The 19,149-nt window shown below is 38.9% G+C and overlaps 1 protein-coding gene across 4 annotated transcripts in view; it reads left to right on the forward strand.

The window, feature by feature from the left end:
• The window catches only part of STAG3 (STAG3 cohesin complex component), a 41,344-nt gene that overhangs the window by 20,397 nt on the left and 1,798 nt on the right, over positions 1 to 19,149 (forward strand). For all 4 annotated transcript variants that reach the window (XM_020979173.2, XM_020979176.2, XM_020979178.2 and 1 more), the window contains 23 exons: positions 3,413 to 3,486; positions 3,623 to 3,746; positions 4,391 to 4,489; positions 4,746 to 4,825; positions 5,170 to 5,277; positions 5,457 to 5,565; positions 5,869 to 5,974; positions 6,376 to 6,479; positions 6,787 to 6,879; positions 6,990 to 7,079; positions 7,356 to 7,556; positions 7,728 to 7,804; positions 7,898 to 7,985; positions 8,383 to 8,463; positions 8,571 to 8,663; positions 8,778 to 8,946; positions 9,064 to 9,206; positions 9,771 to 9,872; positions 10,489 to 10,637; positions 10,861 to 10,989; positions 11,096 to 11,250; positions 14,681 to 14,849; positions 18,991 to 19,095. In XM_020979173.2, the coding sequence (XP_020834832.1) occupies positions 3,413 to 3,486; positions 3,623 to 3,746; positions 4,391 to 4,489; positions 4,746 to 4,825; positions 5,170 to 5,277; positions 5,457 to 5,565; positions 5,869 to 5,974; positions 6,376 to 6,479; positions 6,787 to 6,879; positions 6,990 to 7,079; positions 7,356 to 7,556; positions 7,728 to 7,804; positions 7,898 to 7,985; positions 8,383 to 8,463; positions 8,571 to 8,663; positions 8,778 to 8,946; positions 9,064 to 9,206; positions 9,771 to 9,872; positions 10,489 to 10,637; positions 10,861 to 10,989; positions 11,096 to 11,250; positions 14,681 to 14,849; positions 18,991 to 19,095 (2,648 nt within the window). The remainder of the gene's footprint in view (positions 1 to 3,412; positions 3,487 to 3,622; positions 3,747 to 4,390; positions 4,490 to 4,745; positions 4,826 to 5,169; positions 5,278 to 5,456; positions 5,566 to 5,868; positions 5,975 to 6,375; positions 6,480 to 6,786; positions 6,880 to 6,989; positions 7,080 to 7,355; positions 7,557 to 7,727; positions 7,805 to 7,897; positions 7,986 to 8,382; positions 8,464 to 8,570; positions 8,664 to 8,777; positions 8,947 to 9,063; positions 9,207 to 9,770; positions 9,873 to 10,488; positions 10,638 to 10,860; positions 10,990 to 11,095; positions 11,251 to 14,680; positions 14,850 to 18,990; positions 19,096 to 19,149) is intronic.

Here is a 19,149-nt window from a genome sequence, read left to right on the forward strand (position 1 = left end):
TAATGGTCTATTGAATTAGTCCATAAGGACATAGATTCTGGATGAAATTTTGAATGAGTGTGGACTGTATCATCTTTGGGAAATTGTATGATGCTTTTAGCAATCCCAAGCTTTTCCTTGTTATTAAAACCCATGTTGTAAATGCATTTTCCTGGTGTACTATGTGACTGCAAAACAGAAAACTACACTCTGAGGAATTAAAATTTCAAGTGACCAAAAGAATAATTAAAAAAAAAACCACACACACACTGGATATAAGTAAGCAGCAACATATTACCATTGATGTCCTTTGCACAAGAAATAGTGTAAAAGATATTATCTTTGATATGTATGATCAGAAAAGGAGATGGCTCAGTAGTTATATATTGAGAAAATGAAAGATAATACAAGACCCAAAAGAAAGTCCTTTGTATGTTAGGTAGATCCTTTATTTAGACTTAATGGAAGCCCATGGATGAGAATCTTACTAGCTATCAATGAGAAGGAAAAAGTATAAATGGGTTACAGGCTTCACCAACATAATGAACACCCAAATCAATAAGAATTGTAGACATATTGAAGTCCCAAAAATGTTCATAGAGTGTCTGTTTTCCTTTAGCCCCGTCAGTGTTGATTGTTCTTTTAAATTATTTTTGTGAATTTAATGTATGTGTGGTGGCAATTCAGAGTTGTTTTAATTTATATTTCTGTGATTGTTAGAGAGTTTTAAATGATTTCTCAAGTGGTTGTTTTATCTTTTGAAAATTGTTATTTGACAATTTTTATGTTGGGAAATGAATATTGTGCTTATAGATTTGTATCTCTTCTAGATAAATTCTAGAAACAAGATTTTTCTTAGATATAGTACCTGCAAGAATTGTTTTCTGAACCTGTTTTTTTATTTTGAATATATTACTTTTTCTCTTTTCTCTTTCTCTTATTACTTTTGTTCTTTCTCTTATTTTTGCATAATAAAATCCAGAGGCCTTGTAGCATATTGTGAAGAGTGATGAGTTTGATACTAGGAATCCCTAGGTTCAAAATCCTGCGTCTGACACATATTGTATGACCTTGGGCAAATTTTTTAACCACTCTAAACCTTTAAGCAACTCCCTAGGACTTATCTCCTAAGTCATAAAAAATTTATGAACAAAAAAACCTTTTTTTTTAAAGTTTATGAACAGTGTAAGTAGCAGGAATTCCCATACTGTGAATTCCTTAAGTGATAGAATCCTTTGCATAATTGCTTATATCATTAAATCTATTCATTTTGTCTTTAATAATTTCTTCCATTTTTCTAAAGATAGTCTTTTATCTTCTCTAAAACTAAGTAAATGTTATTCTTTTTTCCTATTTTTAGTTTAAAAAATAGCTCGTTGAAACAATCAAGATACATTATAGCAGTGCTGCACAAGCTGCGGCCCTTCAAAGGATTTCAGATGGCCTGCAAAAAATGTGGAGGAAAACATCGTCTACATTTTTTGCAGGCCATTGGAAATCCTTTGGCATGCTTGCAGGCCACAGGTTGTGCAGGCCTACGTTATAGTATATGAGAGGTGTGCATACCATATTGTTATCCACTTTTCAAAAAAATCATTCCACAAGGCATTGTGATTTTGAGTTTATCAACTACTAACTTATCACTTGGTCCTGCTTCTGGATTCTTTATTCCATTCCAGGTACCTACAAATGAATTTTAACTCTTTCCCTCTTAAACCAGACCGTAAAACAGATCTACCCTGTTTGTCCCTGGTGCTGTGTGACCATGGATAAATTACTTAGCCTCATAAGCTTTTCTTATCAGTAGAGACAATAATACTTGTACTACCTACTTCCCAGGGTTACTGTGAAGAGATATTCTACAAATCACTCAGATCTGAAACCTTTGGAGTATACCTAGAGGATCATAGGATCAAAGATTTAGAGCTAGAAAGGACTTTAAAGGTCATTTTTATAGATGAGGAAATTGAGAAACAAAGAAGAGAAGTAACTTTCCCAGGGTCATACAGCTAACAAATGTTTAAGGCAGGATTTCAATGCAGGTCTTCCTGACTCCAAATCCAGTATTTTACAGACTACTTCCTCTACTTCTATTAAGGCTTAAAGTCCTGTTGATTTATTATATCTTTCATATTTGTTCCTTCGTTTTTATTCCTACTTACATCACCTTAGAGGCAGCCAATGGTTCAGTGGATAGAGCACTGGGCTTGGAATCAGGAAGACCTGAGTTCAAATCCAGCCTTAGATGCTTCCTAGCTATGTGACCCAGGGCAAGTCACTTAACCTCTGATTACCTGACAAAAATGGATCCACTGGATCCACTGGAGAAGGAAATGGCAAACCACTCCAGTTTCTTTGCCAAGAAAACCCCAAATGGGATCATGAAGGTTCAGTCATGATTGAAACAGCTGAACAACAAAAATATCACCTTCACCCAGGGCTTCATAGTCTTATGCCTGGGCTATTATAAGACTACTAATTGGCCTCTACCTTTCTTGCCTCTTTAATCAAGTCCAAACATGTCACTGACATACTGATTTTCATAAAATACTTCTCTATTTTTGTTATATTTCCATCTAGAATCCTTCAGTACCTCCCCATTTGTTTATAGAATAGAGTTCAAAATCCTTAGCCTGACATTCAAGGCCCTCCATAATATTTTTTCCTATCTCCTTTTCTAACTTTATATCACACAGATGCCCTCCATGTACTTTTTACTTCAGGAAAAAAAAAACCCTCTTCCACTTATTTTCTAGCATGCTTTATGCATTTGTGTCTTTCTCACTCTATGCCACAATTGGGGAATGCCCTCCCTTTGCCCCTGCAGTCATCTAAAGTCCTTTCAAAGCCCAACTCAAATCCTGCTTCTGTAAAACCTTCCTGACTGTTTTAGTCCATAGTAGCTCTCTTTCCTTTCTATCCCTGTAGCACTTAGTGTTTATATCATTTCTTTGGCTTATGACATGTTACCTTATGTCATTGTTTATCTTATGTATATGTTCAATATCCTCAACTGGATTGTTAGCTCAGTGAGAGTAGCAACCACATCTTAAAAATCTTTAAAAATTGGTGGTAGTATTTATTATAACAGTCCATAGATAAAGTCTGAAATGTGGATCAGAGACTTAATATCCTGGTTGTTATTTGGGATTGGATGGTTCCTAAGCCCTATGGGGGATCATTGTACATTTGATAATAAGAATCATAGAAGGGGAGCATAGGACCCCCCCCATCAGATTATATACTATACTTAACATGAAATGATAATACTGGGGTGGGAGGATGTTGGGGTATTGGGGGAATGAAGCTCCTTTGGACCTCTGTGGCTTCTTTGCCACTGGACGACCTAAGTAAATGGCCTGTGTTGTCAGCTGCAACTACTGTTGCCTCCCTCTCCAACTGTGTCTCTTTCTCTCCATATGCCATGTCTCAGCTCCAGGAACACCAAGAAGAGATTGAGGGAATGATGAATGCCATCTTCAGGGGTGTTTTTGTACACCGGTACAGGTGAGGCAAGGGGCTCCCCTTATGTGATGTACCTATTCAATAGGAAAATTAGGTGAGGGCTGTGTTTTGTTGGTTGGGATGTATCTTGCAAGATAGAGAGAAGGTGGCTGTGTTCTTTTATTTCTCTTGGCTCCAGGGATGTCCTCCCTGAGATCCGTGCCATCTGCATGGAAGAGATTGGGACATGGATGCAAAGTTACAGCACGTCCTTCCTCACTGACAGCTACCTCAAGTACATTGGCTGGACCTTGCATGATAAGGTTGATTCAGAGTCTCTTCCTTTTTCCCTCTTTTTCTAGTCCCAGTTCAGCCTGAAGGCCTCCCAACTCTTCAAGGTCTTTCTACTATTCTAAGACAATAGCTGACCTTGATGGTGTTTTCTCTATCAAGCTACTGACTTCTAAAACTTTGTGCCCAACAGTCAACAAAAAGGGAGAGGGAACTGGGAAGGGCATGTGTGGGTGTGGGTGTGCATATGCATGTGTAGGAAGTGTTTCAGAGAAGAAAATAAACCTCAGCCTGAGGAGGAATGTAAAGGAGGTTGTGGGTAGCCACATAAATGTATTTATATATGTATGTATGTATATGCCTCTCCTAGGTATGTAGATATGTTTGTATATATCATCATTGAGTGTATGTGTGTGGTATATAGATAACAGGCATACTAGTAATATCTCAGGAGAAAGGAACTGGGCTGAGAAATCAGGAATCCCATCCAGGATGATCCCCCCCAAGGTGATAGGAAGGATAGCTGTACAGTCTTTTATGGATTCTCCTAAGTCTTTAAGAGAATCCCCTAGTCAAAATGGGTAATTTTCACAAGGTGGGGAAATAAAAGATAATTCTAAGAGATTAGGGAGGAGAAGTTTAGCCACCTTTTCTTCCTTTTGGCTTCCTCTCATAGCAACGGGAAGTTCGTCTAAAGTGTCTGAAGGCTCTTCAAGGCTTGTATAGGAACCGGGATTTCATTTCCTGTCTGGAGCTTTTTACCAGCCGCTTTAAGGTTAGACAGGAATAGTGGTGGGATGTTCCTTTCTTCTCTTCCCCTTGTTTCTCATTTGTTATCGTTATTGTTACAGTCCTACTCTTACCACTCCCGTTGCTCCTGTGCCTTCTTGGCCCACTCAGCATAATTTTCCATTCCCTCCCCTTAGGATCCTTTAAGATTATGAGGGCATGATGGAAAGGACTAGGGATATTTGGTACCCTTGGAAGAGGAGAATAAAGACAGTTTGTGGGTTCTGTTCTCCCTCTGATAGGATCGAATGGTTTCCATGGTAATGGACCGAGAGTATGATGTAGCTGTGGAGTCCATCAAGTTACTGACCTTAATCCTGAAGTGAGTTCTGAACTGTGGGGGGGGGGGGAGCATGTGACTGTGATGATCATCTTGTACCTTTCTAGTGCTGGCTGCCTTTCCAAAGTCTTCACACCTCTTCCCTACCTTTAGGTAGGCTGGGCCTTCCTTATGTGCTGATAGATCTTCACAGAAGGAGATCACCTACCTTCATCTTCTTCCTCTTCTTCTCCTTCTTCCTGCATATTCTTCATTTTGAATTTTCTTGTGAGTTTTATCTTTCATTCCTCGTCAGTTCAGTTTTAGGTCTTCTTCTATATGATAGCCATCCTGTTTCTGTAAGGTACTTGGGTTTCTTTAACACTCTTTCCCCCCTCTCTTGACAGGAACATGGAGGGAGTGCTGACAGACACTGACTGTGAGAGCATCTACCCTGTGGTGTATGCCTCCAACAGAGCTTTGGCCTCTGCTGCAGGGGAATTTCTGTACTGGAAGTGCGTTGCTGATTCATCCTCACTCTGTTTACTTCTTGTATCTACCATTTCCCCCCTCAACTACACTCTGCTATTCATCTCCCAATACTCCCCATGTCCTCTAGGTCTCCATTTTTTCTTGTCTTTCCCCTTCACTCCCTTCTCCCCCTAGCATTTATTTTGCTCACAATTTCCCCCAGGCTTTTCTTCCCTGAGTGTGAGGTAGGAGTGGCAAATGGAAGAGAGCAGCATCACAGTCCTCGAAGGAATTTCTTCTATCTCCTGCTAGCTTTCTCCATGGAGAGTGAGGTGACTGCACAGAAAATAGTGGGATGTTGATCATGTATGTTTGATTGGATAGTGGTGTTGGTAAGGAGTGGGCCACAGGAAGGAAAGAAACCCTGTCAGGACTGGGTTGTGTATCTGTGGATTTTGTGGGCCTGTGAGTGTGCCAAGAGCAAGGTAGTTAGGCATTTAATGACTAAATGGCAGTGAGGTTGCTTTGGAAGTGGGTAGGAATAACTGGCTTATGCAAGGGCAGAGACAGTGTACTCTGTACAGTACATTGCCCAGCAGAGAAATCTATGGTCTATGATTCTCCCTTTTCCATAGCTCCATGACCATGCAGCTTATCTGGTGGACAGCCTGTGGGACTGTGCAGGGTCTCAGCTGAAGGACTGGGAGAGTTTGACAGGGCTGCTGCTGGAGAAGGATCAAAGTGAGAGCTATGTGGTGGGCTGGGGAAGTTGGACTGTGTGTTTTCTGGGAGAGTCAGCAAATGTTTATTAAGCACCTACTATGTGCAAGGCACTGTGCCAGATAGATGCTGGGGATACAAAGATGGGTATAACATCTGGCTCTGTCAAAGAGTTTATAATCGAATTGGGAGGAGGAGTTTCTTGGAGGCTGGGGAATATGGATACAAAAATCTATAATATATGAGAGAGGCTGATAAGTAGATATGAAAGTCCCAACAACATTCTGTGAGAACATGTTTCAGAACAGGGAAAACTATGCCTCTCTTTAGTCTGAGAGAGCCTAGGTAGGAGAAAGTTAAGGGTGACAGTAATTGATCATGGACTAGTTTGTGACTTTGTTTTTATCACATTACTCACCCAGGCCTGGGGGATGTGCAGGAGAACACTCTGATAGAGATCCTTGTGTCTAGTGCCCGGCAAGCTACAGAGGGTTACCCTCCTGTGGGGAGGGTCACTGGAAGAAAGGTATGAACTTTTGAATGGTATGGATGGTGAGAGGGTGGCTGTATTGAATCAAGACAGGTGATTCTGTCTGGGTCTCGGGTTAGGTTATGCCCTACCTCCTACCAAATCATGTTATAAATCTGCTTCAAGCAGTACAACAGAGTCTCTGAGAGAATTAAGTTATTTCTTCATTCCTGACAAGTGAATTAGAGATGTTTGCAAACAAATGAAAATTTTAAATATTTATTCAGTTATATAATTTAGTTATTATCTAATTGGAATTCACCCAAGTTTTCTTCAGTTCCTTTTGTGTCTCCCTGATTCCTAGGGTTTCACTGCCAAAGAACGTAAGATCCAGGCAGACGACAAGTTAAAACTGACAGAGCACCTCATTCCTCTGCTGCCTCAGCTTTTAGCCAAGGTACAGCATCCTTCAGTATCAGGGAATGAGAAAAAACTCTCCCAAGGGAATGAGGGCTGAAGCAGGAAATGAAGCAACTTAATATGTGTTTCATTATTTAACTACCACAGTTCTCAGCTGATGCAGAAAAGGTTTCCCCCCTGCTTCAGCTTCTCAACTTCTTTGACCTCAACATCTACTGCACTGGACGCCTACAGAAAGTAAATGGAGAGTGGGAAGAATGTTCCTCATTTATTATTTCCCTTCTCCCATATTTTCTATCCACTGACCTCTTCCCATTCCCTGACCCAGGTGCCATACTTTCAGCCCGTTTCTCCCTTTTCAGAACTTTTACTTAACACCAAAATTTCCTTACCCTGGCATTCTGTCATTGAACCCCACCCCCAAACCCTAGACCCTCATGTGGTGCCTTCTCTTATCCCTTCTAGCCTTTGTTCCCTAAATGCTACTCTTTACTGACCCTGTATTCTCCCTAGCACTTAGAGTTGCTCCTTCAGCAGCTTCAAGAAGTAGTGGTGAAGCATACAGAACCTGTGGTGTTGGAGGCTGGGGCCCGTGCCCTCTACTTGCTCTGTGACCCAGAGTTCACCTTCTTCAGCCGGGTAGACTTTGCCCGAAGCCAGCTGGTAGACCTGCTGACTGACCGATTCCAACAGGAGCTAGAAGAGCTACTACAGGTCAGGATTGGGTCCAGGGTCCAGGGCCCGGGTGTCAGGGCTATTCATTCTTGAAGGGAATTAAGAACCACAGTCAAAATATTGAGGTCCCAGAAGAGGAATGAAAGCTAAGGAGGAAGGACAAGTGGATTTTTGGGGAAAATTCTGATGTAAGGACCATTTTGTCCTTAGGGCTCCTTCTTGGATGAGGATGAGGATGAGGTGTATAATATGGCAGCCACTCTAAAGCGTCTTTCTGCCTTCCACAAGTGAGCACTTCCTCTTCTTCCTCTCCCTACCCTAACTTCTCTCCTGGCACAGTCCATTTTAACCCTTTTCTCTTCCTCCATCCTAACTTCCAGTGCCCATGATCTAACACGCTGGGAGCTGTATGAGCCTTGTTGCCGACTCCTGAAAAAAGCTGTGGATACTGCAGATGTTCCACGACAAGTGAGCCAAAGGGGAAAAGAGAATAGGGCAGGAGCTTTACAAAGGACTTTTAAGCTTGCCAAATATTACAGCCTTTTCCAATTTCAGGAATATTCCCAGGGACTTGGAGGGATGTTTCTCTTCTTACAGTATTGGGAGGTGCCCCACTTCTACCCAATGAAGAAAATTGTTGGTGCCACCTCAGTGTATTCCAGGAGACTGACAAATCTGAGAGTATTGACAAATCTTTCCAATGCCCAAAGGCTTAGATCTACATAATTCCCTTTAAAGAGAAGGGAGAGAATGTCGTAGGAGATAGTCCCATCCTAGTTGTTTTTCCTCCTCACATCTTTCAACTCTCTCTCCTCCTGTACCTTCTGTTTTTCCAACCTTTATTTCCCTTCGTTGAATCATGCAGATAATCCTCCCAGCATTGACCCTCATCTATTTCTCTATCCTTTGGACATTGGCTCATGTCTCTGGATCAAATTCTTCACAGGTAACTATGAATCTAATGTGAGGAAATTGGATATAGGGGAAGGGTAGTCAAGGAAGCCTGTCTTTATCTTTACTGTAATCATTCCCCTCCTCAATTCACCTCTATAGGAACAGGTGCTGGGCTTGAGGGGCAAACTGTTGACTTTCTGTGATCTCTGCCAAAGCTGCCTCTCAGATGTGGATTCAGAGATCCAAGAACAAGTGAGACCTTTACTGAAGCATGGGGGTGGGACATTTTCATTAGGTAGAAATTACCTTTTTAATGTAGCCTGACCCTTTGTTCTTTATCTCTGGTTTCATCTTCTCTCCCATCAGGCTTTTGTCTTATTAAGTGACTTGCTCCTTATCTTCAGCCCTCAGATGATTTTGGGGGGGCAGGATCATCTGAAACCTCTTATCTTCCTTCCTGAGGCCACCCTGCAGTCAGAGTTAGCCAGCTTCCTCATGGACCATGTCTTCATCCAGCCGGGAGAGCCAGGCATTGGTACCAGAATGGTGTTGGGGCTGTGCGTAGGGAGAACTCTAAAGTCTGGGATTAGATCACAGAGGCAGAGGAATATGGCCTTTATTTTACTTGCTTCGTCTTGGTATTCTGGCTTAGATACTAAAGATGCAGAGGAAGAACAGGCACAGATTGAACAGCTGCACCAGCGTCGTCGTCTTTTGGCTGGATTCTGTAAACTGTTGATCTATGGGGTTCTGGAGATGGAAGCAGCCTCAGATATCTTCAAGCACTATAGCAAGGTATGGAATAGGGCTAATTATGGAGGGGGATAGAAATAGAGTTAGGCATAGAGACATCTTCAAGTACTGCAAGGTACTGAGAAGAAGCGATAGAACAAATTGGAGTAAGAGCTAAGAGAGCAAGAGTAGAAAAAATAAAAAGGGGAGATTGGGAAAGTTAGAAAATAGAGATGAGTGGTGGCCCAGAGAAGAGAGTCTGTTCCTTCTGTCCAGAACTTTCTTTACCCTGTCCTGTCTATAAAGGGAAAGAGACTAGATGGGTGATTTTTAAGAGGAGAGAGGATTTAATGAGGTGTAGAATTTAGCTCCACGTGCCCCCCAGAATCCGTCTCCATTTTGTGAGGCTACTAATACTCATTGTGAAGCTCTGTAATGGCTGGAAAATGTAGAGATCTAGACAGAGATGGAGTTTCCATTCTTATTTGTATTTTCCTTAAGCATGATTTCTTTTGAAACTTCTGTTGGAATTATTTCTTTATATTTGGTGTTTTTTCTACCCTGACTAAAGAGAAGAAAAAATTGTTAATAGAAATGGGAAAACTGTCTCTGTGTTTCTCTCCTCAGTTCTACAATGACTATGGTGATATCATCAAGGAAATACTAACACGGTCAAGACAGATCAACCGAAAACAGTGTTCTCAAACCCTGTTGCTTAGCCTTAAACAGGTATCCACATTCTTTTCAGGGTCCCCAGTCTTGATTGCATCCTTTCTTCAGAGCCAATACATATTTCTGCCTAACCTTTACCAATTATATATTAGATGATTCAAGGACAGGATTTTGCCTTATTTCTTTTGAATGCGCCACACCATTTATGCAGGTACCCAGTAAATGCATGTAGACTGGCTAAGCAGATGCCATCCCTACCCCCATGTAACTTTCCCTTTCTGTTTAGAACTTGGAAGTCCTGGAGATAAGGTAGGGGTGATTTCATTTCCCCAGCCTCTATCACAGTGGGCAGTGTTTTTCAACTTAGTTATTGCCATGGGGTTAGGATAAAAGATTTGCCCTTCTGAGGGGGCTGAGCAAAGGTGTGGGTGAGCTGCTGTGGTATCATGGAAGGAGTCCTAGACTTGAATTTAGAAAATCTAATTCCAACTGTTTTATTATGACTTTGAGGAAATCATTTAACTGCTCTGCAACTGTTTTCTCAGTAAAATGATAGAGTATAATGAGATGTCTATGAAAGTACTTTTTGTACATAATGTGAATTCTTCTTATTTTTTTTCTACCTCATACTGTTCTTCCCCTTTCCAAATATACCACCACACCTTGGGACCAGTTGTATACGGAGCTGTTACAGGAGCATGGGCCAAAGGGCCTGGATAGTCTCCCAGCCTTCATGGAGATGAAGGATCTGGCCCGGAGGTTTGCCTTGAGCTTTGGACCTCAGCAGCTGCAGAACCGTGACCTTATCGTCATGCTGCACAAGTGAGGATGCCTTGATATATTGGCTGGGGAGAGAGGTGGGATTTGGGTGTCCAGGACTTGAGCAGAGATTGTGGAAGGCTAGAAGAAGTAGAAGAATAATCCTGAAAACAAGTTGTGGTGATTGTTGGGCTTTGGGGAACAAGCTGGGTTTTAGGTACAAGATACATTGGTCCTAGGATGTGAGAGATGACCACCCTCCTAAGATAATTTTCTCCCTATCAAGAGAAGGCATCAAGTTTTCCCTGGCAGAGTTGCCTCCAGCTAGCTCCTCAAATCAGCCTCCCAATTTGGCATTTTTGGAGCTGCTTGAAGAATTTTCACCTCGTCTTTTCCACCAGGATAAGCAGCTTCTGTAAGTTACTGCAGGAATATGAGGTGGGAGTGGTTATAGGAGGAGAATGGAGTGGGAAGGGGACATTGGTAACTCAAACCCCCTTTCCCTTTCTCTTCTGTCTCAGGCTGTCCTATTTGCAGAAGTGCCTGCATCAGGTCCCACAGCCATCTAGCCACTGGAGTCCAGTGATTTCCTATTGCCGTTCCCTCAGCTCACAAGAAAATAGTGCTGAGACCAGCCCTCAGGGACACTCCCAGCCCAAGAGGAGACGTATAGAAGGTAAGGACCTTCTGTACATCTCACAATCCCTGCCCTTCTCTCCATTGGGTAAACAACCAACAAATATCGCTATTTTTTTAACTCTTAGTGGTTACTCTCTTCATCAGTTCATTGAGCTATATAAAGGAATTCCAAACTGAGAGAAACAAACAAAAAAAACCAGCCCAGATGATTATAAAACCAAACTCAGTTAATAAAAAGTATCTATTAAATGCCTATTTGTCAAACATAATACTAAGCGCTGGAGATACACAGAAATGTAAAAGGAGCTCACAGTCTTACAATGGGGGAGACAACATGCAAATAACTATGTACAAACAAGCTATGTACAGGATAAGGAGGGAATAATCAAACAGAAGAAAGGCACTAGGATTTAAGAGGAATTAGGAAAAGCATCTTGTAGAAGATGAAATTTTGGCCGGGACTTGAAGGAAGCTAGGGAAGCCTAGAGGTAGATATGAAGAAAGAGAGCGTTCCTGGCATGGTGACAGTGAAAATGCCTAGAATTTGGAGATGGAGTGCCTTCTTGTTCAAGGAACAAGAAGGAGGCCATTGTCACTGGATCAAGGGAGGCAGGTTATAAGAAGAGTGGAAAAGCATATGTGTGTGTGTTGGGGGATGCAGATTATAAAGGGCTTTGAACACCAGAAGATCCTAAAGGTTATAGGGAGCCACTGAAGTTTATTTAGTAGGGGAATGATATGGTCAGACCTTTGATTTAGGAAGATCACTTTGACATGTAAATGGAGGAGGAACTGGAGTGGGGAGAGACTTATGGCAGGCAAATCAGCAGACTGTTACTATAGTCCTAGTATAAGGTGAAGAGTATAAGCATCAGGATAGTGACAGTGTAAGAGGAAGCATATGAAAGAGATGTTAGGAGGTAAAATCACCAGGCCTTGGCAACAGATTGCATATGGAAAATGAGAGACAGTGACGAGTTAACATTGCCAGACTAGGGTCCTGGGAGGATGGTCATGAGTAACTTCAATAGTAATAGGGAAATTTGGAAGGGAGGAAAATTTGGAAGGTAAATAATGAGTTCAGTTTTGGACATATTGAGCTTGAGATGATGTCTAATAGGCAGTTGGAAATAAGAGACCAGAGGTCATTGGACAGGTTAAGATTGGATAAGTAAATTTGAGATTCATTAGCATAGAGAGATGATAATTGAATCCATGGGAGCTGATAAAATCACCAAGTAAAATAGTATAAGGAGAAGAGAAAGGGCCCAGGACAGAGTCCTGTGAGACACCCACTGTAAGCTGTTGTGACCTGAATGAAGATCAAGCAAAAGAGACTGAGAAGAAGCAGTGAGGTAAGAGGAGAACCAGGAGAGAGAAGTGTCACAAAAAACTAGAGAGAATGATAATAGTTGACATTTATATAATTCTAACATATACAGTTAATCCTCAGCTTTTGCTGGGGTAAGGTTCCTAGAAAATGAAAAACACAATGTTGATAACATTGAATCTATGGGAAAATAGGGGGTTAGGTTCCCATAATCACCCAAAAATGTAATCTTTTGCTAGAGATTGCTGAAAGTACACTTTTCTGGATAAAATTCTTTATAACAAAGCAATCCTGATAATATGTACTTTTCCTAATACAGTAACCATGAAATAACCTATAAAATGCGGGGTACAAAATAAAATTGGTACCATGCAAAACACTTTTTCTTGCCAGGAATTCCCTAGTATTCTGTGACCTGCATTAACATCTCAATTTAAAAAAAAGAGATTTCAGATAATATTCACTTTTCACAACACATGAAATCTACAGTACCATAAATACTATACTACAAATAAAATTCTTAAAACTAAAACATTTTTTAATTTCAATCTTATCTTCTGTTGTGTCAGATGGAGGTGTGAGGGTGTTGTACTCTATACTATGCTGCTGTAAACCTCTCCTACTTTGGCCACTCTCTGAAAAACCAAGGGAGAGGTTGCTGGCACCTTAGTCTTTTCTGTTGGAAGATGCTGAGATTGGCAAGGTCTCAACATCGTCTCAGAACCCAAAGGACTTGCGCTATGCTTTGGGGGCATAATTGCAGAACAAAACTTGAATTTTCAAGGAAAACAATGAAAATATATGGATGCACAGGGAGCTCTTTATAACAGAAGGGTAAACAAGACCAATGAAGCATCAGTTGCTCCATAAACTTGCATGCATCTCGCTTCTCTCTTTTTTTTTCTAGTCCACATAGTCTCAACTGTGCATGGTTGCCAACATGAAAATGAAAATGAGACTACTAATAAAATCACACAAATACTTAAATGGCAGAAGTTCAACATGAGAATGTTGAAGATTTACTGTAGTAATTATGTTCTAAATCTTAACTGAAGAATTATCCTCTGTCATCTTTTAGTTAGAAATGAAGATGGTACATTCCACTGGAGAAGGAAATGGCCCTGGGAGCCAGGAGACCTAGGTTCAATTTGCCTTTTAATCTTTACCTAGTTATTTTTCCTTTCTGGTCCTTAATTTCTTTATAAAATGAAAAGGTTTGATTGGATCTCTAAGGTCCCTTCCCACCTTTAAATTCTTGATGCTGATTATTTATTGAAAGCCTTCTATGTGTAAACCATTGTGCTGGGTCCTTCAAGAGATACAAAAAAAGTATAACATATGAAAAGATATTTAATTGTGCTGGGCTACAGATGAGGGCTAGATGAGCAATAGAAGAAATAACTTAAGAGTTCCTGAATTCTGAATTCCTTTACCTAATCATAATCTATCATTCTAACTTTCCTTTTGCTTTATCACCTCTTTATCCTTACCTGTTCTTCATCCTTACTGTGATCTCCAATCCCTCCCCCATTCAGTTCTTTCTTAGGCCATCATATAATAAATGTCAGTCGGTCAGCAAACTCTTATTAATCACCTGGGTGTCAGTTACTGTGGTAAACATTAGAGACACAAGAAAAAGGAAAGCAAAAAGATGAAACCCAGTCCCTGTTATCAAGGATCTCACAGTCCAATGGGGATGAAAACAACCATGTACGAATTAGATATGTACAGGATAAATTTGAAATAGTCAGTAAATGCTTAACAAATTTTTTTTTTCATTCTCTCGTTCATGTTTCTGATAGGAGGCAAGGTTTTTTGATGTTTTGCCATCATCCTCTGAAATCAGACATTTTTTCTTCCCATAATGGAGTGTGAGCTCCTTGAAGTCAGGGACTAAAAAAGCCCTTAATGCTAAATACACTTCCACAATGCCACTTTAGATTGTGTATTAGCACTTCATCTATCCCCGGTGGTGTGGATGGAATCATTCCTAAGTCATGGAAGTTGTTTTTCCCTGAGTCCCTATGCCAAACCCTGTCCTGGGCAAAAATAAACTTGGCTAAGCCTTGAGGAAGTCGAAGAGATTGGTATACAAGTCCTCTGGGCTAGAAGTTGGCATATTTGTCTGTCTCTACAGCCACCTCCAAGCAAGGTCAAGAGCATTTCTGCCCACCTCAGGAACAGAGCCTACTTCTAAGCAGTGCCCCACAGACTCCTACATTCACCTCTACAACTGTGAAAGGGAGGTATTCCCTTTGGAGACAAAAGGATGAAGAAGAGGACTCTGCATCAGAGTTTACCCAAAGGTAAGGACTAGGGAGAGGGTCTAAGCCTCAGTTTCTGTGTCTTGGCATTTGTCTAACTTTTTTATGAGTCTTTCTCTCATGATCCCACAATTATCCTGTACTGTACTTCTCATTTTAATTTTCTGTTTATTTTGCCTCTTCAGTTTTTGTCTTTCAGACCTTCTTTATAATCCATTTACCTTCTCCCCAGATTTACACTGATCTTTTCTTTGTGAAATTTTTTGATTATACACTTAAATATAAAATGAGAAAAAAAAACATTGCCATGTACACAGCAGACCATAAGAAAGGATTCAGTGTAAAACAATAAATTTCCATTTCAAGAAAACATATGTAATAAATACTACACATTGTTTTCAAAGCTATCCAGCTTGTCTTTGCTTCCTTGTTGGTTTTCTTTTGTTCTCTCCTGTGAACTTTTTATTCTTTTCCCCCTGCCCTCTCCCCTCACCTCAAAGAAGGTTACAGTTAAGTGTGGAGATACACACACACACACACACACACACACACACACACACAACATACACATATGTACACATATACACTCATACATGCATATGTAAGACTGTACTATGCTTATTACCTCCTATCATATGTTTCTCTGAAGGTAGATAGCATCTTCTTCCATAAGTCTAAGTCTTTCCATGTTTTTCTAAATCCACCAGCTCATCATTTCCTATACCATAGCAATCTTCCTTTCTGGATTCAAACAGCATTTTCCTTCATAGGATATTTGAGGTTAATTTGGATGTTTATAATAGTCAGAATGGCTTGGTTGCTAAAAGTTGTTCTTAAAACAATACTGCTATTACTGTATACAGTGTTCCCTTGGTTCTGCTTATTTCACTCTTCATTATCTCATGGAGGTCTCTCCATGCTTTTCTAAAATCACTGAGCTGATTATTTCTTATAGCAGAATAGTATTCCATCATGAACATGTACCACAATTTCTTTAGCGATTTCCCAACTGATGGGCATCCTGCAATTTCCAGTTCTTTGCCACCACAAAGAGAGCTGCTATAAATATTTTAGAACATGTAGGTTCTTTTCCATTTTCCCTAATCATCTTGGGAAACAGACTTAATAGTGGTATTGCTGGGTCAAAGGGTATAGGCAGTTTAATAACTCTTTGAGCATAATTCCAAATCTCTCTCCAAATGGTTGGATCACCTCTCACATCCATGAATAATGAATTAAGGTCTCAATTTTTCCACATCTTCATCAACATTTGTCACTTTCCCCTTCTATCATTTTAACCAATCTGATAGGTGTAAAATAATCTCAAGGTTGTTTTAATTTGCATTTCCCTAATCAATAATGATTTAAAGCATTTTTTTCATATGACTATAAATTGTTTTGATTTCTTCATTAGAAAACTTCCTGTTCATATCCTTTGACCATTTATCAATTGGGGAATGACTCAATCTTATAGATTTGACAGAGTTCTTTATATGTTTGAGATATGAGACCTTTATCTGAGGAACAGTCTATAAAATTTTTTCCAGTTTTATGCTTTCCTTCTGATCTTGGCTACATTTATTTTATTTGTACAAGAACTTTTAAATTTAATGTAATCAAAACTATCCATTTTATGTCTTATAACATTCTTTATCTTTTGTTTGTTCATAAATTGTTCGTCTATCCATAAGTCTGATAGGTAATATGTTCCATGTTCTTTAAGTTTTCTTATAGTATCTCCCTTTATATCTAGGTCATGTATGCATTGACCTTATCTTGGTAAATGGTGTAAGATGTTGATCTATGCCCAATTTCTGCCAGACTGCTTTCTAGCTTTCCCAACAATTTTTTACCAAATAATGAGTTCTTATCCCCAAAACTTAAGTCTTTACAATTGTCAAACAAGTTATATTTGTTTGTTACTGCAATTTGCATGTCTACTCTGTTCCACTGATCTACCTATCTCCCTTATATCTATCTTAGACAGTATAATAGTTTTATAGTTTTGATAATTACTGCCTTGTAATAGATAAGATCTGGTACTGCTAAACCTTTCTTTATATTTTTTTAATTAGTTCCTTTGATAATCTTGATCTTTTGTTCTTCCAAATGAATTTTATTATTTTTTTCTAGCTCTGTAAAGTAATTTTTTGGTAACTTAATTGGGATGGCATTGAATATGTAGATTAATTTAGGTAAAATGGTCATTTTTGTTATATTGGCCCTGCCTACCCATGAAGAATTAATATTTCTCCATTTATTTAAATCTGGTTTTATTTCTGTACAAAGTTTTTTTTATGGTTTTGTTCATATAGATCCTGGGTTTGTTTTAGTAGGTGTATTCCCAGGCATTTTATACTGTCTAGAATCATTTTTAATGGGGTAACTCTAGCTGTCTCTTCCTGCAGGATCCTGTTGGTGATATATAGGAATGCTGATGATTTATGTGGGTTTACTTTATATCCTGCTTTACTTTGCTGAAATTATTAATTATTTCAGTTAACTTTTTGAGTCTTTAGAATTTTCCAAGCATATAATCGTATCATCTGCAAAAAAGATAGTTTTATTACTTCATTCCCTATTCTGATTTCTTCTATTTCTTTTTCTTCTGTTACTGCTATTGCTAGGATTTCCAGTACAATACTGAATAATAAATAATAGGTGACAGTGGGCATCCTTGTTTCATACCTGATCTTACTGGGAAAGCTTCTATCTTATCCCTATTACAAATAATGCTTGCTAATGGTTTTAGGTAGATGATTCTTATCAATTTAAGGAAAAGTCCATTTATGCCTATACTTTCAAGTGTTTTTAATAGAAATAAGTGTTGTACTTTATCAAACGCTTTTCCTGCATCTATTGATATGGTTTTAGTTACTTTTGTTATTGATATAATCAATTATGTTAATAGTTTTCTTTATGTTAAGCCATCCTTGCATTCCTGGTATGAATCCCATTTGGTCATAATGTATAATCTTTGTAATATATTGTTGTAATCTTTTAGGTAGTATTTTATTTAGAATTTTTTGCATCCGTTAATGAAATTGGTCTGATTTTCTTTCTCTGTTTTTACTTTTCCTGGTTTAGGTATCAGTATATTATTTGTTTCATAAAAGGAGCTTGGTAGGACCCCTCTTTGCCTGTTATTCCAAATAATTTATTTAATATTAGAAATAGTTGGTCTTTAAATGTTTGATAAAATTCACTTGTAAATCCATGTGGTCCTTATGCTTTTTTCTTAGGAAGCTTATTTATGGCCTGCTCAATTTCTTTTTCTAAAATAGGTCTATTTAGATATTCTATTTCCTCATTTGCTAATCTGGGCAGTTTGTATTTTTGCAAATTTTGTTCAGTTTCACCTAAGTTGTAAAATTTATTGGCACATAATTGGGCAAAATAACTCCTTATAATTGCTTTAATTTCATCTTCTTTATTGATAATCACCCTTTGCATTTTTGATACTAGTAATTTGGTTTTCTTTTTTAAAAATCATATTAACCAATGGTTTATCTATTTCATTGATTTTTTCATAATACTAACTCTTAGTTTTATTTATTAATTCAATGGTTTTCTTATACTCAATTTTATTAATTTCACCTTTAATTTTTAGGATTTCCAATTTAGTGTTTAACTGGGGATTTCTAATTTGTTCTTTTTCTAGTTTTTTTTAATTGCATACCCAGTTCATTGCTTTTTTCTACAAGAAGCATTTTCCAGTCCCTAGAGGTCAAGAAAGCTAGTGCTTTCCCTCTATTGATTATCTCCAATTTATCCTATCTTGTTTGTGTGTAGTTGTTTATATGTTGGTACAAATCAAGTGTTTAATAAATACTTATTGACTGACTGACTTACTAAATAGAAATCTTTGAAATCTTTTTCATCCTTTGAGACCTAGCACAGATATCATTGCCTTCTCCATGAAGCATCCAGGGCATGCTAAAAGTGATTCTGTTGTCCTTTGCTACTCTTCTCTTGTTTAACATCTTGTACTCACACGTCACATTTTAATTTGCATAATGGTTATTTACATAGATATCTTACCAGCTCCTTGAAGGTAGGGAGTAAGACATTTTCTTCTGTTTTATCCTCATTATCTAAAACAGTTCACTGCACATAGTAGGTACTTAATAAGTGTTGTTTTTTTTAAAAAAAATTAATTCCTTTTACATCTCTGTCCACATAGCCAGCCACCCTTTGGCTCCCAAAAGCCCAAACACTCGTGTCCAGAGGATTTCCACCACACTGTACATAGCCACCGTGGACGTGGTCTAGGCAGTCAGCTAACCAAGTTAGTATCTCCTTCTCTTCCTTTACCATCTTAAAACCTTTTATCTGCTCATTG

The sequence above is a fragment of the Phascolarctos cinereus genome, unplaced genomic scaffold (assembly GCF_003287225.1).
Source record: "Phascolarctos cinereus isolate Bilbo 61053 unplaced genomic scaffold, phaCin_HiC Scaffold_5;HRSCAF=322, whole genome shotgun sequence".
In the NCBI taxonomy this organism is placed as follows: domain Eukaryota; kingdom Metazoa; phylum Chordata; class Mammalia; order Diprotodontia; family Phascolarctidae; genus Phascolarctos; species Phascolarctos cinereus.